This window comes from Mobula birostris, chromosome 12, assembly GCF_030028105.1.
Source record: "Mobula birostris isolate sMobBir1 chromosome 12, sMobBir1.hap1, whole genome shotgun sequence".
NCBI classification, from domain to species: domain Eukaryota; kingdom Metazoa; phylum Chordata; class Chondrichthyes; order Myliobatiformes; family Myliobatidae; genus Mobula; species Mobula birostris.
The window spans coordinates 109,057,650-109,082,837 of NC_092381.1; the positions used below are offsets into that span (position 1 = coordinate 109,057,650).

A 25,188-nucleotide genomic window follows, 5' to 3' on the forward strand; every position below is an offset into this window, starting at 1 on the left:
TCCCCCTTCATTTCCAGTCTTGATGAATGGTCTTGGCTCGGCCTGGAACATCAACCCCACTTTTTATTCTGGCATCCTCCGCTTTCCTTTCCAGTCCTGAAGAAGGGTCTCGGCCCAAAAATGTTGAAGAACAAATAACCAATCTTGAATTTTGGCTCAGTTCCTTCCCTCGCTACTGAGCACTGTTAAACAATGACTGCGTTTTTAAAATTCACATCTTTTGTTTTCAAATCCTTCCATAGTTGTACCAGCTGTATAAAAACTCCCTGAGATTTTTCTTGCCATCTCTATCTCCACCTCCAATCTGGCTGCTTGTTCAATCTTATTTTACCATTGGCAGCAAGGATCCCCCCCTCCCCATGCTTAATCTCCTACTTACAATCTACCCCTCTTTGAGCTGTTGGTCACCTGTCCTAACAGCTGTTTGTGCAATTTGTGTTTGACAGCCCTCCCTCCCCCATGAACCATCCTTCCTTTTGATATAGTTATTTGTTATGTGCTGTGTCATATGATGTGGGCCATCATGGTCTTTCCATGACAATGATTGTTCTTGGCAAACATTTCTACAGAAGAGGTTTGCTATTGCCTTCTTGTAGGCAGTGTCATTACCAGACGGGTGACCCCAGCCATTCAATCTACATGTAGATTGGGTGAACCAAATTGGTAAAGGTGCTGAGAAAGAGGATTTCTTGGAATGTATGCGGGATGGTTTTTTGAACCAACATGTCAAGGAACCAACTAGAGAGCAGGCTATTCTGGACTGGGTTTTGAGCAATGAGGAAGGGTTAATTAGCAATCTTGTCGTGAGAGGCCCCTTGGGTAAGAGTGACCATAATATGGTGGAATTCTTCATTAAGATGGAGAGTGACATAGTTAATTCAGAAACAAAGGTTCTGAACTTAAAGAGGGGTAACTTTGAAGGTATGAGACGTGAATTAGCTAAGATAGACTGGCAAATGACACTGAAAGGATTGACGGTGGATATACAATGGCAAGCATTTAAAGGTTGCATGGATAAACTACAACAATTGTTCATCCCAGTTTGGCAAAAGAATAAATCAAGGAAGGTAGTGCATCCGTGGCTGACAAGAGAAATTAGGGATAGTATCAATTCCAAAGAAGAAGCATACAAATTAGCCAGAGAAAGTGGCTCACCTGAGGACTGGGAGAATTTCAGAGTTCAGCAAAGGAGGACAAAGGGTTTAATTAGGAAGGGAAAAAAGATTATGAGAGAAAACTGGCGGGGAACATAAAAACTGACTGTAAAAGCTTTTATAGATATGTAAAAAGGAAAAGACTGGTAAAGACAAATGTAGGTCCCCTACAGACAGAAACAGGTGAATTGATTACGGGGAGCAAGGACATGGCAGACCAATTGAATAATTACTTTGGTTCTGTCTTCACTAAGGAGGACATAAATAATCTTCCAGAAATAGTAGGGGACAGAGGGTCCAGTGAGATGGAGGAACTGAGCGAAATACATGTTAGTAGGGAAGTGGTGTTAGGTAAATTGAAGGGATTGAAGGCAGGTAAATCCCCAGGGCCAGATGGTCTGCATCCTAGAGTGCTTAAGGAAGTAGCCCAAGAAATAGTGGGTGCATTAGTGATAATTTTTCAAAACTGGTTAGATTCTGGACTAGTTCCTGAGGATTGGAGGGTGGCTAATGTAACCCCACTTTTTAAAAAAGGAGGGAGAGAGAAACCGGGGAATTATAGACCAGTTAGCCTAACGTCGGTGGTGGGGAAACTGCTGGAGTCAGTTATCAAAGATGTGATAACAGCACATTTGGAAAGTGGTGAAATGATCGGACAAAGTCAGCATGGATTTGTGAAAGGAAAATCATGTCTGACGAAACTCAGAATTTTTTGAGGATGTAACTAGTAGAGTGGATAGGGGAGAACCAGTGGATGTGGTATATTTGGATTTTCAGAAGGCTTTTGACAAGGTCCCACACAGGAGATTAGTGTGCAAACTTAAAGCACACGGTATTGGGGGTAAGGTATTGGTGTGGGTGGAGAGTTGGTTAGCAGACAGGAAGCAAAGAGTGGGAATAAACGGGACCTTTTCAGAATGGCAGGCGGTGACTAGTGGGGTACCGCAAGGCTCAGTGCTGGGACCCCAGTTGTTTACAATATATATTAATGACTTGGATGAGGGAATTAAATGCAGCATCTCCAAGTTTGCGGATGACACGAAGCTGGGTGGCAGTGTTAGCTGTGAGGAGGATGCTAAGAGGATGCAGGGTGACTTGGATAGGTTGGGTGAGTGGGCAAATTCATGGCAGATGCAATTTAATGTGGATAAATGTGAAGTTATCCACTTTGGTGGCAAAAATAGGAAAACAGATTATTATCTGAATGGTGGCCGATTAGGAAGAGGGGAGGTGCAACGTGACCTGGGTGTCATTATACACCAGTCATTGAAAGTGGGCATGCAGGTACAGCAGGCGGTGAAAAAGGCGAATGGTATGCTGGCATTTATAGCGAGAGGATTCGAGTACAGGAGCAGGGAGGTACTACTGCAGTTGTACAAGGCCTTGGTGAGACCACACCTGGAGTATTGTGTGCAGTTTTGGTCCCCTAATCTGAGGAAAGACATCCTTGCCATAGAGGGAGTACAAAGAAGGTTCACCAGATTGATTCCTGGGATGGCAGGACTTTCATATGAAGAAAGACTGAATGAACTGGGCTTGTACTCGTTGAAATTTAGAAGATTGAGGGGGGATCTGATTGAAACGTATAAGATCCTAAAGGGATTGGACAGGCTAGATGCAGGAAGATTGTTCCCGATGTTGGGGAAGTCCAGAACAAGGGGTCACAGTTTGAGGATAAAGGGGAAGCCTTTTAGGACCGAGATTAGGAAAAACTTCTTCACACAGGGAGTGGTGAATCTGTGGAATTCTCTGCCACAGGAAGCAGTTGAGGCCAGTACATTGGCTATATTTAAGAGGGAGTTAGATATGGCCCTTGTGGCTACGGGGATCAGGGGGTATGGGGGGAAGGCTGGGGCGGGGTTCTGAGTTGGATGATCAGCCATGATCATAATAAATGGCGGTGCAGGCTCGAAGGGCCGAATGGCCTACTCCTACACCTATTTTCTATGTTTCTATGTTTCTATTATCAATACTCTTCAGAGACTGTCTGCCTGGCGTCAGTGGTCACATAACCTGGATGTGATATGCACCAGCTGCTCATACAACCATCCACCACCTGCTCCCGTGGCTTCAAGTGACCCTGATTTGGGGGGGGTGGGGGGGTGGAAGGGCTAAGCAGGTGCTACTCCTTGCTCAAGGGTGACCTGCAGGCTAGCAGAGGGAAGGAGCACCTTACACCTCCTTTAGTAGAGACGTATCTCCACCCGATTTGATATATTAAAGTTCCCAAGTACACTCAGTGGCCACTTTATTAGGTACAGGAGTGTAACCAGTATGATCTTAAAGTCCATCCACTTTAAGGTTCGATGTGGTGTGCATTTAGAGGTGCTCTCCTGCACACTACTGTTGTAGAACGTGGCTATTTGAGTTACTGTCACTGCCTTGTCAGCTTGAAGCAGTCTGGCCATTCTCCTCCGACCTCTCTCATTAGCAAGGTGTTTTCACCCGCCGAGCTGCTGCTCACTGAGTGTTTTTTGTTTTTCACACCATTCTCTGTAAACTCTAGAGACTGTTGTGCGTGGAAAACCCAGGAGATCAGCAGTTTCTGAGGTACTCAAACCACCCCATCTGACACCCACAATCATTCCACAGTCAAAGTCACTGAGATCACATTTCTTCCCAATTCTGACGTTTGGTCTGAACAACAACTGAACCTCTTGACCACGTTTGCCTACTTTTAGCCATTGAGTTGCTGCCAGATGATTGGCTGGTTAGTGTACCTAATAAAGTGGCCACTGAATAGAAATTAAAACAGTTTTCCTTGTCTACTGAGGAGCCCTGCTCATTATCCCGCTACCCTGTCTGCAGGCACGATACCCTCTTGTTTGGCATGGTAACGTAGGCACAGCACTTTACAGTACTAGCGACTCGAGTTCAATTCTGCAATGCTGCCTGTAAGAAGTTTGTATGCTCTCCCCATGACTCCGGGTGCTCCAGTTCTCCCTCTCAGTCCAACGATGTGCCAGTTGGTAGATTAATCGGATCATTGAAAATTGTTCAGTGATTAGGCTAGGGTTAAATCGGGATTGCTGGGGCTGGCACATGGCTCGAAGGCCGGATGGTCTATTGCACACTGTATCCCAATAAATAAATACCGTCTCCAAGGGCTTGATTCTTCTCCTAATCTCCTCCTGTACATTGGGGTTGTTCCCCATTCAGGTAGGTATTCTGAATATACAGTAACAGACTACAACAAACTCAGAGTGGTTCAAATTATATGCGAGTTTATTACTTGCAAGGGAAGACTATCTCTGTATGTTAAGTCATCGGTAGGTAGCTTCAATCTTACAGCTCAAAACAGTTAACTTTTATATGTTTGCAGAGTCCAGTAATTCATCAACTTCATGTCTTTGAGGTGGTTCCATCCCTTAATAGCATTCCTGTCTTATCTCACATTTGTCTTTAATGAGCCCATTTGTCTTTGAGGCTTCTCCTCTCCAACAGCTGTGTCATATTTTTCTCTGCTTTCAATCATGTAATGTCAAAACACTCCCTGCTCTGAATAACATACCCTTGCAAGCTTGCTATCCACCCGTATCAGCAAACCAGCAAAGCACTCTGGAATCACACAGGTTCCATTTTGTCACATTACATCTTGCAAAAGTTATAAATTCATAAAGACTTCAGGGTTACAGATTTATTTCCACAGCATTCATAGAACAGCACAGTACAGAACCTTTGGCCCATGATGTTGTGCCGACTTTTTAACCTACTCTACGATCAATCCAAGATCATTTCTATGCTCTGCTTTAGCAGATGTGTTACCACAGATGTTTGGCTGAAAATGTAATTGCATGTTGACATTTTGGATGTACAATAATTTCTGGGCCGTTCGTTGTCTGCTTTTGTTAAACACTAATGTTTCTAGAGTGCACACTAACTTTTCTTTTCCCCTCTCTGAAGGCGAAGCTTCCAGCGACACGTCGCAGAAGACGGACTGTGTGGAAGGAGATGAGCCTATCTCAGGTGCAGTTCGCATCACCAGCTTTGAGACGGTTTGCTTTCGTAAGACTCCCCTCTCTCTGGGCTAAGCTCTCTCTCTTGAGCCTGACTAACTCCAAAAAAAAAAATCTTTGCTTAACCAATCAAGGCAGCATGTCTAACATCAAACCCAACAAAAAGCAGGCGTTAACGGCTGTTTGGTGCAAAGTTGCCGATGTTGGTCTCTGCTGCGTGAGGCACAAGACTCTGTGACAAAATCCATGACTGTTAGTCCGAACTGCTCCTGATTCTTCTGTCTCTCTGCTCTCCCTGTCTCACTGAACGCACGTGGCTCTGAGATTTCTGGCTTTTCTGCTGCTCTCTCTAACTGGAGAGTGGAATACTCTACTGAGACACAGGATTTCTCCACAAACCCTCAAAGCCCAGCACACCATCTGAAAATCTTGTGTATATCATCTGGGCACCAGATATCTGACTGTTTTTTTAAAGTAGACATTACCATTTGACCAACAATGTAGATTCCTTTTAGTTATTGACATAGAAAAGCACACGTGGATTTGAAGCATTGCTTTATTTTTACTTGGGGATACAACAGAGTAACAGGCCCTTCCAAAGAGTCTGCAGCACCTGATTACATCCACATGACCAATTAACCTACTAACCCGGACATCTTCAGAATGTGGGAGGAAACCGGAGCACCCGGAGGAAACCCACCCGGTCGCAGGAAGGACGTACAAACTCCTTACAGGCAGCAACCTGGGTTCACTGGCACTAATCGCTACGCCGTGGTGCCAACTTCCCTTTACCCTTCCATGTCCTTAGTCTGTGTGAGTGTGTGTGTGAGGCCACTGTCTGGGATTCTGTAAAACACCAAACATGGGCCCTGAAGTCAGTCGTTTAAAATGGAATAGGTTGGAGCTGCATGAGGCCTTTCAAGGCCATATCGTGTCTACATCCTAGCCTGATGACCGATGTGCAAGAGTGTATTGATTCCATCCGGGGCAGCCTGGTCAGTTTATTGCTAATACAGTGCTAGTGATTTGTGTTCAATTCTGCTGCTCTCTATAAGGAGTTTGTAATTATCCCCGTGACCCTCTGGGTGCCCCAGTTTCCTCCCACAGTCCTAAGATATGCAGATTAGTAGGTTGTAACTGGGCGGTGCGGGGACTGTTGCCATGCTGAACCTTGAACTAAAATATGAGAGCATAAGACAGAGAAGCCATTCAGCCCGTCAAGTCTACTTTGCCATTCTATCATCCCGCTCAATCCCAGAGGGAATATTCTGGAAAACCACGTCCACAGCCCTTGGAGGGAGAAAGTTGTAGACTTGTAACTTTCTCAGTTTGATGAAATTCTCTTTAAGATGATCCTTTCACCCCAAGACTCAGTGGTTCTAGACTTTGGGCAGCATCATCTGTGCTGTCAGTCCTTCTCAGAACCTGTTAGTCTTGATGAGGTGGCCTCTCTTGCTTCTAAGCCCCGGGGAATATTGGGATTGAAAGTGGAAGAGCCATAAGTCCATTCCCCAGGTTGGGGAGAAAACTGAGATGGTAAATAAATGGGGTGTGTATTCATACCCGCTGTGTGGTTGGGCTTGGTTATGTCGGATTTTTTTTTTTGTTCTCTTGTGCTGTTGGTTTGCTGCATTGCTGGTCTTTCTACTGCCCGTTATGCCGCTGCCATTTAGGGCGGCAATGAAGGTGCTCAATCTCTGGCGGTGACTTTGTTGTGTCATTAACTCACACTGCTGTCAGTTGTACAAATCCCGGGTGGAGACTCAGGAATACCGTCACAGTCAGATGTAGAAAGATTTTCCATTGGTATTTCCATAACAATTTTACTAATCAGGGTTGTCAACCCTGAGCTGAACCCCAGCCCCCTGAACCCAGAGGACAGGTGGACTGCTCTTAGTCTAGCCTCTACCCTTTGACCTGTTGGGCATGGGTGACCCTAGCAAGAGCCAAAGCACAAAGCCCCAACTCCAGACAACAGAGCTCTCCAGGTTATTGAGGCACGCAAGCCTCCAAGCCAGGATAAGATTGTGGTCCTCTTGGAGGCTGCATTGCTGGAAATTGCCATTTAATTTAATCAGTTATTATCTTGGATGTCCAGGAAATTATCGGCTTTGGCTTGCATTCTATTTTCAATGGTTTAAGTATTCTGCTTGAACAATTCAATGTACAGTGATGGTGCAGACATTACTACTAGTGCCAAATTTATCCACAAAGTGCTGGAGGAACTCAGCAGGTCAGGCAACAACTAAAGCAGGGGTTCCCAACTTTTTTTTACGCCTGGACCAATACCATTAAGCAAGGGGTCTGTGGTTCCCAGATTGGGAATCCCTAATCTGGAGAGGGGACCTGATGAAGGGTCGTGGTCTGAAACATCAGCTGTTCATTTCCCTCCATAGATGCTACCTGACCTGCTGAGTTCCTCCAGCATTGTGTGTGTGTGTGTTTTCTTACATCTTACTCTGGATTTCCAGCATCTGCAGAATCTCATGAATTTGAATGCTCACGTGATATCTTCTTGAGGCATTCCACTCCTAACACTCTACTCTGTTTTTTGTTCCATGATATACCCTAGAATACCCCAACCTCCATGGAGTTCTAGAATATCCATAACTCTGTTGAATTCTAAAATACACATAACCCAGTTGAATTCTAGAATACCCGTGTCTGTGTTAAATTCTAGAACGCACACGGCCCTGCTGAGTGCTAGAATGCCCACAACTCTGTTGAATTCTAGAATACACATGACCCTGTTGAATTCTGGATAACCCATAAACTCCGTCGACTCCTAGAACACCTGTGACTCTGAATTCTAGAATACTCCTAACTCCGTTGAATTGTAGAATACCCTAACTCCTTTGAATTCTGAAATACCACTACTTCCCTTGAACCCTTTTTGTTCCAGTGTGAAACACCACATTTGCATTTCACTAGTGACTTTCACATCCTTTATAGAACTTTTGTAAGGCATCCATAACCAATGAATCAATTTTGAATCTTTTGACTAAAGTATAATCAGGCTTTTTGGAACAGAACGTTACTGTACAGTTCAGGTCCTTGGCCCACAAAGTTGTGCTGACCTTTTAACCTACTCTAGGATCAATCTAACCCTTCCCTCCCACATAGCCCTGGTGGTTTCTGAAATGGGAAAACCAGATTACATAATAAGAAGTAAATTAAAGGAGCAGATAGTTTTTAAGATGGTGTTAGTTGATGAACAAATATTATCTAAAATATTATCCAACGTGAGGATGAAGCAACCGTGGCAGACAAGGAAAGTCCAAGCTACCATAAAAGCAAAAGAGAAGGCATATAATAGTGCAAAAATTAGTGGGAAATTAGAGGATTGGGAAATGTTTAAAAACTAACAGAAGGCACCAGAAAAAATCGTAAGGAGGAAAAAGATGAAATATGAAGGTAAGCTAGCCAATAATATCAAAGAAGCCAGAAGTTTTTTCAAAGAGAGGTGAGAGTGGATGCTGGACCACTGCAAAATTACACTGAACAGATAGTAATTGTTGACAAGGAAATGGCGGACAAACCGAATAAATATTTTGCATCAATCTAAACTGTGGAAGACACTATCAGTATGCTGGAAGTTCGAGAGTGTCGGAGGCCATTACTGAGGAGAAGATGCTTGGGAAACTGAAAGGTCTGAAGGTAGATAAGTCACCTGGACCAGATAATGTACACCCCAGGATTCTGAAAGAGGTGGCTGAAGAGATTGCGGAGGCATTAGTACTGATCTTTCAAGGATCATTGGATTCTGGCATGGTTCCGGAGGACTGGAAAATTGTAAATGTCACTCCACTCTTCAAGAGGGGGGGGAAGACAAAAGAAAAGTAATTATAGGCCAGTTAGTTTGACCTCAGTGGTTAGGAAAACATTGGACTGGATTGTTAAAGATGCGATTTCAGAGTACTTGGAGGCACGTGATAAGATAGGCTGAAGTCAGCATGGTTTCCTTAAGGGAAAATCTTGTCTGACGAATCTGTTGGAATTCTTTGAAGAAATAACAAGCAGGATAGACAAAGGAGAATTGGTGGATGTTGTGTACTTGGATTTTCAGAAGGTCTTTGACAAGGTACGGCGCATGAGACTGATTAACAAGAGCTTAATGGTGTTACAGGAAAGATACTAGCATGGATAGAGGATTGACTGATTGGACAGATTAGGAGAATGGGCAAAGAAATGGCAGATGGAATATGCTGTCAGGAAGTGTATGTCATGCACTTCGGTAGAGGAAATAAAAGTGTAGATTGTTTCTAAGTGGGGAGAAAATTCAGTATTCAGAGGTGCAAAGGGACTTGGGAGTCCTCGTGCAGGATTTCTGAAAGGTTAGTTTACAGGTCGAGTCTGTGGTGAGGAAGGTAAATGTGATGTCAACATTCATTTCGAGAGGACTAGAATATAAACACAAGGATGTAATGCTGAGGCCTTAGAAAGCACCAGTGAGGCCTCACTTGGAGTATTCTGAGCAGTTTTGGGCCTCTTATGTAAGAAAAGATGTGCTGACATTGGTGAGGGTCCAGAGGAGGCTCAGGAGAATGATCCCAGGAATGAAAGGGTTAATGTATGAGTAGTGCTTGCTGACTCTGGGTTTGTACTTGCTGGGGTTCAGGAGGATGAGGGGAAATCACATTGGAAACTGTTGAATATTGAAAGGCCTAGATAGAGTGGATGTGGAAAGGATTATTCCAGTGTTGGGGGAGTCCCAGACCAGAGGGCACAACTTCAGGCTAGAAGGACGTTCCTTTAGAACAGAGATTAGGAGGCATTCCTGTAGCCAGAGGGTGGTGAGTCTGTGCAATTCATTGCCATGGATGACTGTGGAGGCCAAGTCGTTGGGTATATTTAAAGCGGGGCTTGATAGGCTCTTGATTAGTAAGGGTGTCAAAAGTAGCAGGGAGAAGGCAGGAGAATGGGGATGAGGGAAAATAAATCAGCCATGATGAAATGGCAGAGGAAACTCAATGGGCCAGATGGTCTAATTCTGCTCTTTTGTCTTCTGCTCATGTGGTTACTGTGGGTTCTACGATTTTCAGAAGCTTGCTGGTACTGATACCGCCTCTTCTTTTTCCAGAACTGACCAGCCTAGACATTCTTCCCCTGCTTGCGGTACAAATCATGGACCTGTCCTCCTCCTTTTCAATCATTGTATCATATTTACTCGATAGTGTTCCCAAAATACTACCCTGACAGAATTGGAGAACCGATTCTGGTGGGAACTGGTAGAGTGAGAGAGGATTGGTGTAGTTTTGAATAAGACCATGAAGCAGAATTAGGCTATTTGCCCATTGAGTCTACTCTGCCATTTCATCACAGATGACCCATTTCCCTCTCAACTGCAGACGTTTTCCTGCCTTCTCCTTGTAACCCTTCACACCCTGACTAATCCAAGGACCTGTCAACCTCCCCCTTAAATATACCCAATGACATGGCCTTCACAGCCATTCCACAGATTCTAGTGAAAGAAACTCCTCCTCATCGCCACTCTAAATGGGCATCCCTCTATTCTGAGGCAGTGCCCTCTGGTCCTAGACTCCTCCCCACCATAGAAAACATCCTCTCCATGTCCACTTTATTGAGGCCTTTCAACATACAATGAGATCCCTCCTCATTCTTCTAAACTCCAGTGGGTAAAGGCCCAGAGCCATCAAACGTTCCTCATATGCTAGGCCTTTCAATCCCAGAACCATTTTTGTGAACCTCCTTTGAATCCTGTCCAACGTCAGCACATCCTTTCTCAGATAAGGGGCCCATAGCTGCTCACAATACTCTAAATGAAGCCTCACCGGTAATAAGTACTCATTGTGTCAGCCCCACTTCCCAGCTCACTGACAACACCCTGCGAGTGCTTGCTTTTTCAGCTTGTATCCCGTTCCCTCAGAAGTTTCTGTTGCATGTTCTTTCTGACACCAGTTGCTAAATGGAAAAGTGCTTCGTCAAACTGAATGCTGCTGCTAATCAAGCTCTAGTTCAACTTTATTGTCATTCAACCGTACGCAGGTAAATCATCAAACAAAGCCATGCTCCTCCTGACCTAGGTGCAGAACTTAATTACTCACTACCCACTGCACCAGTGGTGTTTAGGGCAGCAATGAAGATCCTCCATCTCTGGCTGTCATGCCGTCACACTCAGATGGAGAAGGATTCTTCACTGCTGTTTCTGTAACAGTTTTGTTTGACCAGTCAGGATTGTTAGTCCTGAGCTGAACTCCCGAACCTGGAGGACTGATGGACCATTCTTAGTCTGGCCTCTACCCTTTGACCTATCAAGAGCCAAAACATGAAGCCCTGACTCCAGCCAGCATAGCTCTCCAGGTCATTGAGGCACGCAAGCCTTCAAACCCTACAACAACGTTATGCTCCTCTTGGAGGAAGGTGCACAACACAGTACATATAATTCGTACAATACATATGTTTGTCCGGACCAAAGCACATAACACAGTACATATAACTCAGACACACAACATGTAAAGTAATATTACAACAAATAAATTAACAAATAATAAGGTATATTTATGACAGAAGTTAAAAAAGTGAGAAGTGTAACTCTACTGGTGTTTCATACCTGATGAGACCTGGATGGTAACAGGGAGTTCAGTCTTGTGGCTTGGGGACAAAGCTCGTTCCCATCCCAACAGTCCTGATGCTATGGTCCTTCCTGGCTGATGATAGGGGGTCAGAGATTGTAGGATTATTAATCACGGCCTTGTAGACTTAAAGAGATTGATGTATGATCAGCACTTTGTCATAATCTTACCAGCATCCATCTATGCCCTGCTTATGAGAGTTTGGATATGTTTTTTGATAAACTTTTAATCAGAGAATGCATTACAATATTGGGAGAGGGGATCAGGTGCTCCGGGTCAAATCTATTATGCACATTTGAATTAAAATGTTCAAGGTTCATGAACTTTATAAGTATTTGTGACTGTTAAAAGGACCTTGTCAAACATTCCAGTTGCTAGATTTATTATTGCTGTTGTTTGTATGCTCAAAGGATCTGTGTAGCAACTTTTTTTTAAAAGAATTCTTGACTGCCGTAGACCACAGTGGTGGCAGAGGTCATAAGGGAAACTCTGGGCCTTTTGTTAAAGGTACCTTTTCTAAAAACTTCCAGTAATTGCCCTCACCTACTTTACCATTCTCCATCCCTGTTTCCCCTCTCACTTTACCTCCTTGCCTGCCCATCACCTCCCCCTGGGCTTCTCCCCCTTCCCTTTCTTCCATGGTCTTCTGTCCTCTCCTACCAAATTCCCCTTTCTCCTGCCCTTTATCTCTTCCACCAATCAACTTCCCAGCTCTTTAGCTCACCCCCCTCCCCCTCTCCTGGTTTGACCTATCACCGCCACCTTGTACTTCTTCCTCCCCTCCCATCTTCTTATTCTGATTTCTCCTCTTTCTTTCCAGTCCTGAAGAAATGTCGACTGTTTACTCTTTTCCATAGATGCTGCCTGGCCTGCTGAGTTCCTCCAGCATTTTGTGTGTGTTACTTTTTCTATTAAAGCTTTTCTATAACCTGTGTTCTGTCTTAATGGTAAATGCATTTTCTCTGTCTGCTGTTTGAATACTAATGCACTCAGTAGTTAAATGTGGAACGTCAGATTGCAAGCACCTTTATATTGCATTGTGTCACAGAAACTTACTGATTTGTACCACTGCAGTTTCTGATATCTGTTTCACTTTCTCAACTTTCTTTTTTGTATTTTCTGACCAAATGGACAAGAATATTAAATATATGCTTGTTCTAAAAATCTCCAGCTTCTTGTAGAAGTCTTCAGTCATGTCATCTGCACTCTCATTCTCTTTATGGGATCTATAAATGGCTTTTTCACTCTCTCAGCCAATGCTGGGTGGCTCAATAGCACAACAGGTAGAGCTGTGGCCTTGTAGCTCAAGGGTCCTAACCTTGTGCATGTTTTCTCTGGGACCGGCTGGGCTTCCGTATTGAAAGGGGTAGTATGGTAGTGCAAAAGTTACGTACTTACTGCCCGGTTCGCTGCTGGTCCCCCACCTCTCTCTGTCCATACCATCGCACTCAGGTGTAGAAACATAGAAACATAGAAAATAGGTGCAGGAGTAGGCCATTCGGCCCTTCGAGCCTGCACCGCCATTTATTATGATCATGGCTGATCATCCAACTCAGAACACCGCCCCAGCCTTCCCTCCATACCCCCTGACCCCCGTAGCCACAAGGGCCATATCTAACTCCCTCTTAAATATAGCCAATGAACTGGCCTCAACTGTTTCCTGTGGCAGAGAATTCCACAGATTCACCACTCTCTGTGTGAAGAAGTTTTTCCTAATCTCGGTCCTAAAAGGCTTCCCCTCTATCCTCAAACTATGACCCCTCGTTCTGGACTTCCCCAACATCGGGAACAATCTTCCTGAGTCTAGCCTGTCCAATCCCTTTAGGATCTTATACGTTTCAATCAGATCCCCCCTCAATCTTCTAAATTCCAACGAGTACAAGCCCAGTTCATCCAGTCTTCCTTCATATGAAAGTTCTGCCATCCCAGGAATCAATCTGGTGAACCTTCTCTGTACTCCCTCTATGGCAAGGATGTCTTTCCTCAGATTAGGGGACCAAAACTGCACACAATACTCCAGGTGTGGTCTCACCAAGGCCTTGTACAACTGCAGTAGTACCTCCCTGCTCCTGTACTCAAATCCTCTTGCTATAAATGCCAACATACCATTCGCCTTTTTCACCGCCTGCTGTACCTGCATGCCCACTTTCAATGACTGGTGTATAATGACACCCAGGTCTCGTTGCACCATGAATTTGCCCACTCACCCAACCTATCCAAGTCACCCTGCATCCTCTTAGCATCCTCCTCACAGCTAACACTGCCACCCAGCTTCGTGTCATCCGCAAACTTGGAGATGCTGCATTTAATTCCCTCATCCAAGTCATTAATATATATTGTAAACAACTGGGGTCCCAGCACTGAGCCTTGCGGTACCCCACTAGTCACCGCCTGCCATTCTGAAAAGGTCCCGTTTATTCCCACTCTTTGCTTCCTGTCTGCTAACCAACTCTCCACCCACACCAATACCTTACCCCCAATACCGTGTGCTTTAAGTTTGCACACTAATCTCCTGTGTGGGACCTTGTCAAAAGCCTTCTGAAAATCCAAATATACCACATCCACTGGTTCTCCCCTATCCACTCTACTAGTTACATCCTCAAAAAATTCTATGAGATTCGTCAGACATGATTTTCCTTTCACAAATCCATGCTGACTTTGTCCGATCATTTCACCGCTTTCCAAATGTGCTGTTATCACATCCTTGATAACTGACTCCAGCAGTTTCCCCACCACCGACGTTAGGCTAACTGGTCTATAATTCCCCGGTTTCTCTCTCCCTCCTTTTTTAAAAAGTGGGGTTACATTAGCCACCCTCCAATCCTCAGGAACTAGTCCAGAATCTAACGAGTTTTGAAAAATTATCACTAATGCATCCACTATTTCTTGGGCTACTTCCTTAAGCACCCTGGGATGCAGACCATCTGGCCCTGGGGATTTATCTGCCTTCAATCCCTTCAATTTACCTAACACCACTTCCCTACTAACAAGTATTTCGCTCAGTTCCTCCATCTCACTGGACCCTCTGTCCCCTACTATTTCTGGAAGATTATTTATGTCCTCCTCAGTGAAGACAGAACCAAAGTAATTATTCAATTGGTCTGCCATGTCCTTGCTCCCCATAATCAATTCACCTGTTTCTGTCTGCAGGGGACCTACATTTGTTTTTACCAGTCTTTTCCTTTTTACATATCTATAAAAGCTTTTACAGTCTGTTTTTATGTTGCCTGCCAGTTTTCTCTCATAATCTTTTTTCCCCTTCCTAATTAAGCCCTTTGTCCTCCTCTGCTGAACTCTGAATTTCTCCCAGTCCTCAGGTGAGCCACTTTCTCTGGCTAATTTGTATGCTTCTTTGGAATTGATACTATCCCTAATTTCTCTTGTCAGCCACAGGTGCACTACCTTCCTTGATTTATTCTTTTGCCAAACTGGGATGAACATTTGTTGCAGTTCATCCATGCAACCTTTAAATGCTTGCCATTGCATATCCACCGTCAATCCTTTAAGTGTCATTTGCCAGTCTATCTTAGCTAATTCACGTCTCATACCTTCAGAGTTACCCCTCTTTAAGTTCAGAACCTTTGTTTCTGAATTAACTATGTCACTCTCCATCTTAATAAAGAATTCCACCATATTATGGTCACTCTTACCCAAGGGGCCTCTCACGACAAGATTGCTAATTAACCCTTCCTCATTGCTCCAAACCCAGTCCAGAATAGCCTGCTCTCTAGTCGGTTCCTTGACATGTTGGTTCAAAAAACCATCCCGCATACATTCCAAGAAATCCTCTTCCTCAGCACCTTTACCAATTTGGTTCACCCAATCTACATGTAGATTGAAGTCACCCATTATAACTGCTGTTCCTTTATTGCACACATTTCTAATTTCCTGTTTAATACCATCTCCGACCTCACTATTACTGTTAGGTGGCCTGTACACAACTCCCACCAGCGTCTTCTGCCCCTTAGTGTTACGCAGCTCTACCCATATCGATTCCACATCTTCCCGGCTTATGTCCTTCCTTTCTATTGCGTTAATCTCTTCTTTAACCAGCAACGCCACCCCACCTCCCCTTCCTTCATGTCTATCCCTCCTGAATATTGAATATCCCTGAACGTTGAGCTCCCATCCCTGGTCACCCTGGAGCCATGTCTCTGTGATCCCAACTATATCATAATCATTAATAACAATCTGCACTTTCAATTCATCCACCTTATTACGAATGCTCCTTGCATTGACACACAAAGCCTTCAGGTGCTCTTTTACAACTCTCTTAGCCCTTATACAATTATGCTGAAAAGTGGCCCTTTTTAATGCTTGCCCTGGATTTGTCGGCCTGCCACTTTTACTTTTCTCCATAGTACTTTTTGTTTCTACCCTCACTTTACACCCCTCTGCCTCTCTGCACTGGTTCCCATCCCCCTGTAGTGAACTAATCTCCTCATGCCTAGCCTCTTTAATTTGATTCCCACCCCCCAACCATTCTAGTTTAAAGTCACCTCAGTAGCCCCCGCTAATCTCCCTGCCAGGATATTGGTCCCCTTAGGATTCAAGTGCAACCCGTCCTTTTTGTACAGGTCACGCCTGCGCCAAAAGAGGTCCCAATGATCCAAAAACTTGAATCCCTACCCCCTGCTCCAATCCCTCAGTCACGCATTTATCCTCCACCTCATCGCATTCCTACTCTCACTGCTGTTTCCATAACAGTATTTTTTTTTAACCAGTCAGCGTAGTTTACCCTGAGCTGAATCCCGAACCTGAAGGGCCGGTGGACCGCTCTTAGTCTGACTTCTATCCTTTGACCTGTTTGGCATGGGTGACCCTACCAAGAAAGCCCTGGCTCCAGCCAACGTAGCTCTCCAGGTCATTGAGGCACGCAAGCCTCCAAACCCTATGGACAAGGTTGCGCTGCTCCTGGAGGAGCGTTGAGGTTAGGGGGCAGCAAAATAGCAATTCCCGCCACTGTCTGTAAGATATTTGTACTTTCTCCCTGTGCCCGCGTATGTTTCCCCCAGGTGCTCCAGTTGCCTCCACCTTTCCAAAGAATTATGGGTTAAGGTTAGTGAGTTGTGGGCACGTTATGTCAGAAGTGTGGTAACACTGGCAGGCTGCCAGCACCTGCTCGGACTACGTTGGATGTCGAATGCAAAAGGCACATTTCACTGTATATTTTGATGCACATGTGACATGTGAAGCTAATCTTGGTTACAAGATTGACTGGATATGTTACCCCAGATAGGAGAATCTGGGCAGTTGGGCAGTTCTCCGGGAAAAGGCTCAGGAGCTTGAAGACTCGTACAGCCAGATTTGGGAACTGCTTCTTTCCAACAGTGATAAAACTGCTGAACGGATCCTGACCCGGATCTGGGCCGTACCCTCCAAATATCTGGACCTGCCTCTCAGTTTTTTTTGCACTACCTTACTTTCCATTTTTCTATTTTCTATTTAAGATTTATAATTTAAATTTTTAATATTTACTAATTTTAACTATTTTTAATATTTAATATTTGTAATCCAGGGAGTGGGAAGCGCAGAATCAAATATCACTGTGATGATTGTACGTTCTAGTATCAATTGTTTGGCGACAATAAAGTATAAGTATGAAGTGGGAGAGAATAGATTTAGGAAAACAAGTGGGGTGAATGGGACTGATGGGATTGCTCTGATGGCTGGCATAGAACTGATGGGCTGAATGGCTTTTTTTTATTGCAAAGCAAATAGTCATAGAAAAGTACAGTGCAGAAACAGGCCCTTTGGTCCATCTGGTCTATGCTGAACCATTTAAACTGTCTACTCCCATTGACCTAAACAGGACCATAGCCCTCTATACCCTTACCATCCATGTAGCTATCTGAACCCAGCTTAAATGTTGAAATCGAGCTGGCATGCACCACACTCTCACCACCCTTTGAGTGAAGATGTTTCTCCTTAAACTTTGCACCTTTCACTCTTAACCCATGACCTCTAGTTGTAGCCCCACCAACCCAAAATATAAGGGTCAATATGGTCACTGGACAAGTGTCTCTGGCTTTTCATCTGGACAAGGTGACCACAGTGTGCTGGATAGTGTTCATACAAGCAGGATACCACAAAACATAGGAGCAGAAGTAGGCCATTCGGCCCATCTAATCTGCACTGCCATTCCATCTTGGCTGATTCATTACTCCTCTCAACCCCATTATCCTGCTTCTCTCCTCAACCTTTGACACCTTTACTAATCAAGAACCTATCAACCACTGCTTTAAATATACCCAGTGTTTTAGTCTTCACAGCCATCTGTGGCAATGAATTCCACAGATTCACCACCCTCTGCCTAAAGAAATTCCTCCTCATCTCTCTTCTAAATTGTTTTCTGAGGCTGTGCCCTCTGTTCCTAGACTGCCTCATTGTAGCTAGGCTTTTCAATATTCGATAGGTCTCAAAGAGATTCCCCCACCCTTTCTTTTAAACTCAAGCGAGTACAGGCCCACAGCCATCAAATGCTCATGTTAACCCTTTGATTCCCAAAATTATTCTCATGAACCTTCTCTGGACCCTCTCCAATGCTAGCACATCCTTTCTTAGATATGGTGCCCACAATGCTCCAAGTGTGGTCTGTCAAATGCCTTATTAAAGCCTCAGCATTACAGGAGCAGACAGTGCATATCACAAGTCCTGGTTATGTGACCACTGACTCCAAATAGACAATCTCTGAAGAATATTAATAATGGCTGGGGTCATCCATCTTGTAAAGACACTGCCCAGAAGAAGGCAATGGCAAACCACTTCTGTAGAAAAATTTGCCAGGAACAATCACAATCAAAGACCATGATCGCTCACATCAGCACATAAAGATGATGATGATTACATCATTACTTCAATATTCTAGTCCTCTCAAAATGAATGCTAATACTTAATTTGCAGCCACTTTTCCCCTCAAGTCTGTCATATCATCAGGTTGGACCAAGGTCATGCTTTGTTCTCACTGTTACCATCAGGGAGGAGGTACAGGAGCCTGAAGACACACACTCAATGATTCAGGAACAGCTTCTTCCCCTCTGTCATCCGATTTCTGAATGGACATTGAACCCATGAACACTACCTCACTACTTTTTTATTTCTATTTTTGCACTACATATTTATATATATATTTGCTGTAATTCACGATGTTTCTCTATTATCATGTACTGCTGCCACAAAGACAGCAAATTTCAAGACATACTAAACCTGATTCTGATTGGCTGGATGCTATTGATGAAAAGTTTAAGCCCTTTCAAATGAGTTAGACTCCAAATTGGGTTGCAATCGAGATTTTCTCCAGTGTCAGAAGTGAAATCATTCCTGAACCTGTTGGTCTTGTGTGGACAGTTTGTGAGATGTTGCTCCATACTGAACATGGATTATAACTGGATCATTAAGACTAGCATTGAGCAGTGGCCCAGAATGTTCTCTGCAACTCTGCTCCGGAATTGAAAAAGATAAAACACAAGCAGGGGTGGTTATTGAGTCCAATGGGTGCATGAGTTCTGAGTGACCCCAAGCTGTGTGTTGGAAAATGGTCCAGAAACTTGGACGCGGTAAATCGTGCCCATTACTTGGTAACGTGACTTCAAAATGGTAAAAGAGATGCCAATCTGAGGGCAGTTTTGTACAGTGTGGTGGACGCAGGTAAATCCCAAGTAACTGATCCAACCAAAAAAGCAACTAGAATAATAGAATGGTGCCCCTCCTCCTTTCCGTCCTCCCGTGGTCCACTCTCCTCTCCTGTCAGATTCCTCCTTCTTCAGCCCCTAACCTCTTCCACCTGTCACCTGCCAGCTTCTTACTTCATCTCCCCTCACCCACCTTCCCCTCACCTGATCTCCCTATCACCTTTCCCCTAGTTTCCTCTCCCCTCTTCCCTTTTCCCATAGTCCACTGTCCCCTCCTATCAGATTCCCTATTCTTCAGCCCTTTACCTTTTCCACCTATCACCTCCCATATTCTTACTTCATCCACCCATCTTCCCCATCACCTGTCAGCCTGTAGTCCTCTCTCTCCCCCTCCCCCCACTTTCTTATTCGAGCTACTCCCCCCCGTCCTGAAGAAGGGTGTCAGCCTGAAACGCCAACTGTTGATTCTCCTCCATAGATGCTGCCTGACCTGCTGAGTTCCTTAAGCATTTTGTGTGTGTTACTTTGAACTTCCTGCATCTGCAGAACCTCTTCTGTTTATGACTATATTCGTGAATTGATTGCTTCACGTTTCCTGAATTCTTTTTTTCTGCTTTGGGTAGCAGCTGAGGAAATCAGACATCAAATCAGAGTTGTATTTAATATCACAGGCATACATACATAGAAGAGTACATCACAGGAACAGGCCATTTGGCCCTCAGTGTTGTGCCGAACCAGCTAAGAAGCAAATCAAAAACACACAAACACTAATCTCTTCTACCTACACAAGGTCCATATCCCTCCATCTTCCTTACACCCATGTGTCTATCCAAACTTCTCTTAAAAGCCTTTAATGCATTTGCCCCTACCAACATACCAGGCAGTACATTCCAGGCATATGTCGTGAAATTTGTTTTGTAGCACCTGTACTATACAATACTCACATATACTATATATATATACATGTACTAGACAGGTATATGGAGGAATTTAAGGTGGGGAGTTATATGGGATGCAGAGTTTAAGGGTAGGCACAACATTTCTTACAATAAGAAATATTTAATCTTCAATTTCTAAGTAATGCAAAAATATTGAGGTTGTGTTTATGGGTTCAGTGTCCATTCAGAAATCGGATGGCGGTGGGGAAGAAGCTGTTCCAGAATCATTGAGTGTGTGTCTTCAGACTTCTGTGCTTCTTCCCTGATGGTAGCAATGAGAAGTGGGCATGTCCTGGGTGGCAGAGGCCCTTAATGATGGGTGCTGCCTTCTTGAGCCATTGCCTTTTGAAGGTGTCTTCAATGGTGGGGAGGCTAGTGCCTGTGATGAAGCTGGCAGTTTACAACCCTCTGCAGCTTTTTTCAGTCCCTTGCAGTGGCCCCACCATACATCTGTAGATATTTGATATAGAGCAGGGGTTTCCAACCTGCGCTCCACGGACCCCTTGCTTAATGGTATTGGTCTGTGGCATGAAAAAGGTGGGAAGCCCCTTTTATAGAGACTTGTTTCAATTGGTACTGAAGATTACTTTGCAATGAATGAAAACTTATGTGTTTTTTGCCTTTTCTCCTAACAACATTATTGTTGTTGTTTGCAGGTTGACTGACTTTCGGATGAGGACGTCTACTTCAATCCCTGTGTGGAAAGGCACAGAATGATCTGTTGAAATGTATTAGATCATGTCTCCAAACTAGTCGGACTGAGGCGAGAAATTAGTGGATTCGGAACGGAGATTCTTAAAATATCAGCAGAAGTTATTTTATTTACACCAGAGGGTTCTCTTCACTTTTTCCAATTGCTAGTTAAACTGCAGCCTCTTTCTGCATTTTGTCCTCACCACCGGCACAAGAAGTGTTAACAAATTAGAAACAGGCGTGTCTTTGTCGTGAGGCGAAGGGAGCTGTTAGAATTGTATATTTTTGTGTCTAATCTGGGCAATGCTGTGGTGCAATAAATACTTTGAATCAAATGGTGGCATGGAGTTGAACAGACGCTAGTGGAGATTTAAACCACATTTCTTTTTAATACCCTAAGATATAGGAATAGAATTAGGCCATTCAGCCCATCGAGTTTGCACAACCATTCCATCATGGCTGATTTATTATCCGTCTCAATCCCGTTCCTCTACCTTCTCGCCACAACTTTTGATACCCTGACTAATCAAGTCAACCTTGAATTTGTGGTGTCCACAGCTGACTGTGGCAATGAATTCGAGAGATTCACTGCCCTCAGTCTAAAGAAATTCCTCTTCATCTCTGTTCTAAAGGGATATCATAGAAACATAGAAAATAGGTGCAGGAGTAGGCCATTCGGCCCTTTGAGCCTGCACCGCCATTTATTATGATCATGGCTGATCATCCAACTCAGAACCCTGCCCCAGCCTTCCCTCCATACCCCCTGATCCCCGTAGCCACAAGGGCCATATCTAACTCCCTCTTAAATATAGCCAATGTACTGGCCTCAACTGCTTCCTGTGGCAGAGAATTCCACAGATTCACCACTCTCTGTGTGAAGAAGTTTTTCCTAATCTCGGTCCTAAAAGGCTTCCCCTTTATCCTCAAACTGTGACCCCTTGTTCTGAACTTCCCCAACATCGGGAACAATCTTCCTGCATCTAGCCTGTCCAATCCCTTTAGGATTTTATACGTTTCAATCAGATCCCCCCTCAATCTTCTAAATTCCAACGAGTACAAGCCCAGTTCATCCAGTCTTTCTTCATATGAAAGTCCTGCCATCCCAGGAATCAATCTGGTGAACCTTCTTTGTACTCCCTCTATGGCAAGGATGTCTTTCCTCAGATTAGGGGACCAAAACTGCACACAATACTCCAGGTGTGGTCTCACTAAGGCCTTGTACAACTGCAGTAGTACCTCCCTGCTCCTGTACTCGAATCCTCTCGCTATAAATGCCAGCATACCATTCGCCTTTTTCACCGTCTGCTGTACCTGCATGCCCACTTTCAATGACTGGTGTATAATGACACCCAGGTCTCGTTGCACCTCCCCTTTTCCTAATCGGCCACCATTCAGATAATAATCTGTTTTCCTATTTTTGCCACCAAAGTGGATAACTTCACATTTATCCACATTAAATTGCATCTGCCACGAATTTGCCCACTCACCCAACCTATCCAAGTCACACTGCATCCTCTTAGCATCCTCCTCACAGCTAACACTGCCACCCAGCTTCGTGTCATCTGCAAACTTGGAGACGCTGCATTTAATTCCCTCATCCAAGTCATTAATATATATTGTAAACAACTGGGGTCCCAGCACTGAGCCTTGCGGTACCCCACTAGTCACCGCCTGCCATTCTGAAAAGGTCCTGTTTATTCCCACTCTTTGCTTCCTGTCTGCTAACCAATTCTCCATCCACATCAATACCTTACCCCCAATACCATGTGCTTTAAGCTTGCACACTAATCTCCTGTGTGGGACCTTGTCAAAAGCCTTTTGAAAATCCAAATATACCACATCCACTGGTTCTCCCCTATCCACTCTACTAGTTACATCCTCAAAAAATTCTATGAAATTCGTCAGACATGATTTTCCTTTCACAAATCCATGTTGACTTTGTCCGATGATTTCACCGCTTTCCAAATGTGCTGTTATCACATCTTTGATAACTGACTCCAGCAGTTTCCCCACCACCGACGTTAGGCTAACTGGTCTATAATTCCCCGGTTTCTCTCTCCCTCCTTTTTTAGAAAGTGGGGTTACATTAGCCACCCTCCAATCCTCAGGAACTAGTCCAGAATCTAACGAGTTTTGAAAAATTATTACTAATGCATCCACTATTTCTTGGGCTACTTCCTTAAGCACCCTGGGATGCAGACCATCTGGCCCTGGGGATTTATCTGCCTTCAATCCCTTCAATTTACCTAACACCACTTCCCTACTAACAAGTATTTCGCTCAGTTCCTCCATCTCACTGGACCCTCTGTCCCCTACTATTTCTGGAAGATTATTTATGTCCTCCTTAGTGAAGACAGAACCAAAGTAATTATTCAATTGGTCTGCCATGTCCTTGCTCCCCATAATCAATTCACCTGTTTCTGTCTGTAGGGGACCTGGTCACCCTGGAGCCATGTCTCTGTGATCCCAACTATATCATAATCATTAATAACAATCTGCACTTTCAATTCATCCACCTTATTACGAATGCTCCTTGCATTGACACACAAAGCCTTCAGGCGCTCTTTTACAACTCTCTTAGCCCTTATACAATTATATCGAAAAGTGGCCCTTTTTAATGCTTGCCCTGGATTTGTCGGCCTGCCACTTTTACTCTTCTCCTTAGTACTTTTTGCTTCTACCCTCACTTTACACCCCTCTGTCTCTCTGCACTGGTTCCCATCCCCCTGTAGTGAACTAACCTCTTCACGCCTAGCCTCTTTAGTTTGATTCCCACCCCCCAACCATTCTAGTTTAAAGTCACCTCAGTAGCCCTCGCTAATCTCCCTGCCAGGATATTGGTCCCCCTAGGATTCAAGTGTAACCCGTCCTTTTTGTACAGGTCACGCCTGTGCCAAAAGAGGTCCCAATGATCCAAAAACTGGAATCCCTGCCCCCTGCTCCAATCCCTCAGCCACGCATTTATCCTCCACCTCATCGCATTCCTACTCTCACTGTCGCGTGGCACAGGCAGTAATCCCGAGATTACTACCTTTGCGGTCCTTTTTCTCAACTCCCTATATTCTCCTTTCAGGACCTCATCCCTTTTCCTACCTATGTCATTGGTACCTATATGTACCACGACCTCTGGCTCCTCACCCTCCCACTTCAGGATATCTTGGACACGATCAGAAATATCCCGGACCCTGGCACCAGGGAGGCAAGCTACCATCCGGGTCTCTGGACTGCGTCCACAGATTCGCCTATCTGACCCCCTTACTATCGAGTCCCCTATCACAACTGCCCTCCTCTTCCTTGCCCTACCCTTCTGAGCTACAGGGCCAGACTCTGTGCCGGAGGCACGGCCACTGTCGCTTCCCCCGGGTAAGCTGTCCCCCCCAACAGTACTCAAACAGGAGTACCTATTGTTAAGGGGCACAGCCACCGGGGTACTCCCTATTACCTGACTCTTCCCCTTCCCCCTCCTAACCGTGACCCACTTGTCTGCCTCCCGTGGCCCCGGCGTGACCACCTGCCTGCAACTCCTCTCTATCAACTCCTCACTCTCCCTGACCAGACGAAGGTCATCGAGCTGCAGCTCCAGTTCCCTAACACGGTCCCTTAGGAGCTGCATCTCGATGCACTTGGCGCAGATGTAGACGTCCGGGAGGCTTGGAGACTCCAGGGCCTCCCACATCCGACACCGAGAACAGCAAACTGCCCTCACACTCATACTGCCCCTTTCCTCAAATATCCTTCTATTCTGAGGCTGTGCTGTTTGGACCTAGACTCCAACACGATAGGAAACATCCACTCTATCCAGGCCTTTCAATATTTGATACCCCCAGAGACGTTGCCAGCTTTCCCTGAGGTATTGGCACTCAGTAACCCTGTCCTGTCTGTCTCTGAAATGTAGTACGTCCACACTCCTCTGATTTATTTTCACGTTCTTTTGCTGAAATATTACTTCCATTCAACTGAAACGAGCAGATTCATCAAAGATGTCGTGGAGTACTGTAACAATGAGCCACATTTGTGGTTCTGTCATAACATTGTTATTGTGTCTGACATTGAAAGAACTGAGTTAGTCTGGGAAGTCACTGTTAGAAATTCATCATCATCGTCATCATTTTGTGCCGTGTCGTGTGACATGGGTGATCGTGGTCTTTTCGCGACCATGATTGTTCTTGGCAAATTTTTCCACAGAAGTGGTTAGGCATTGCCTTCTTCTGGGCAGTGTCTTT

At 44.6% G+C, this 25,188-nt stretch overlaps 1 protein-coding gene across 4 annotated transcripts in view; it reads left to right on the forward strand.

The window, feature by feature from the left end:
* ccdc9 (coiled-coil domain containing 9) overlaps positions 1–21,300 on the forward strand; it is a 96,863-nt gene extending 75,563 nt beyond the window's left edge. For 3 of the 4 annotated variants that reach the window (XM_072274447.1, XM_072274450.1, XM_072274449.1), the window contains exons 14-15: positions 5,058–5,159; positions 20,929–21,300. In XM_072274447.1, the coding sequence (XP_072130548.1) occupies positions 5,058–5,159; positions 20,929–20,933 (107 nt within the window). In that variant the 3' untranslated portion in view covers positions 20,934–21,300. The remainder of the gene's footprint in view (positions 1–5,057; positions 5,160–20,928) is intronic. The other variant, XM_072274451.1, reaches the window with a different exon arrangement.
* The last annotated feature ends 3,888 nt before the right edge of the window (positions 21,301–25,188 follow it).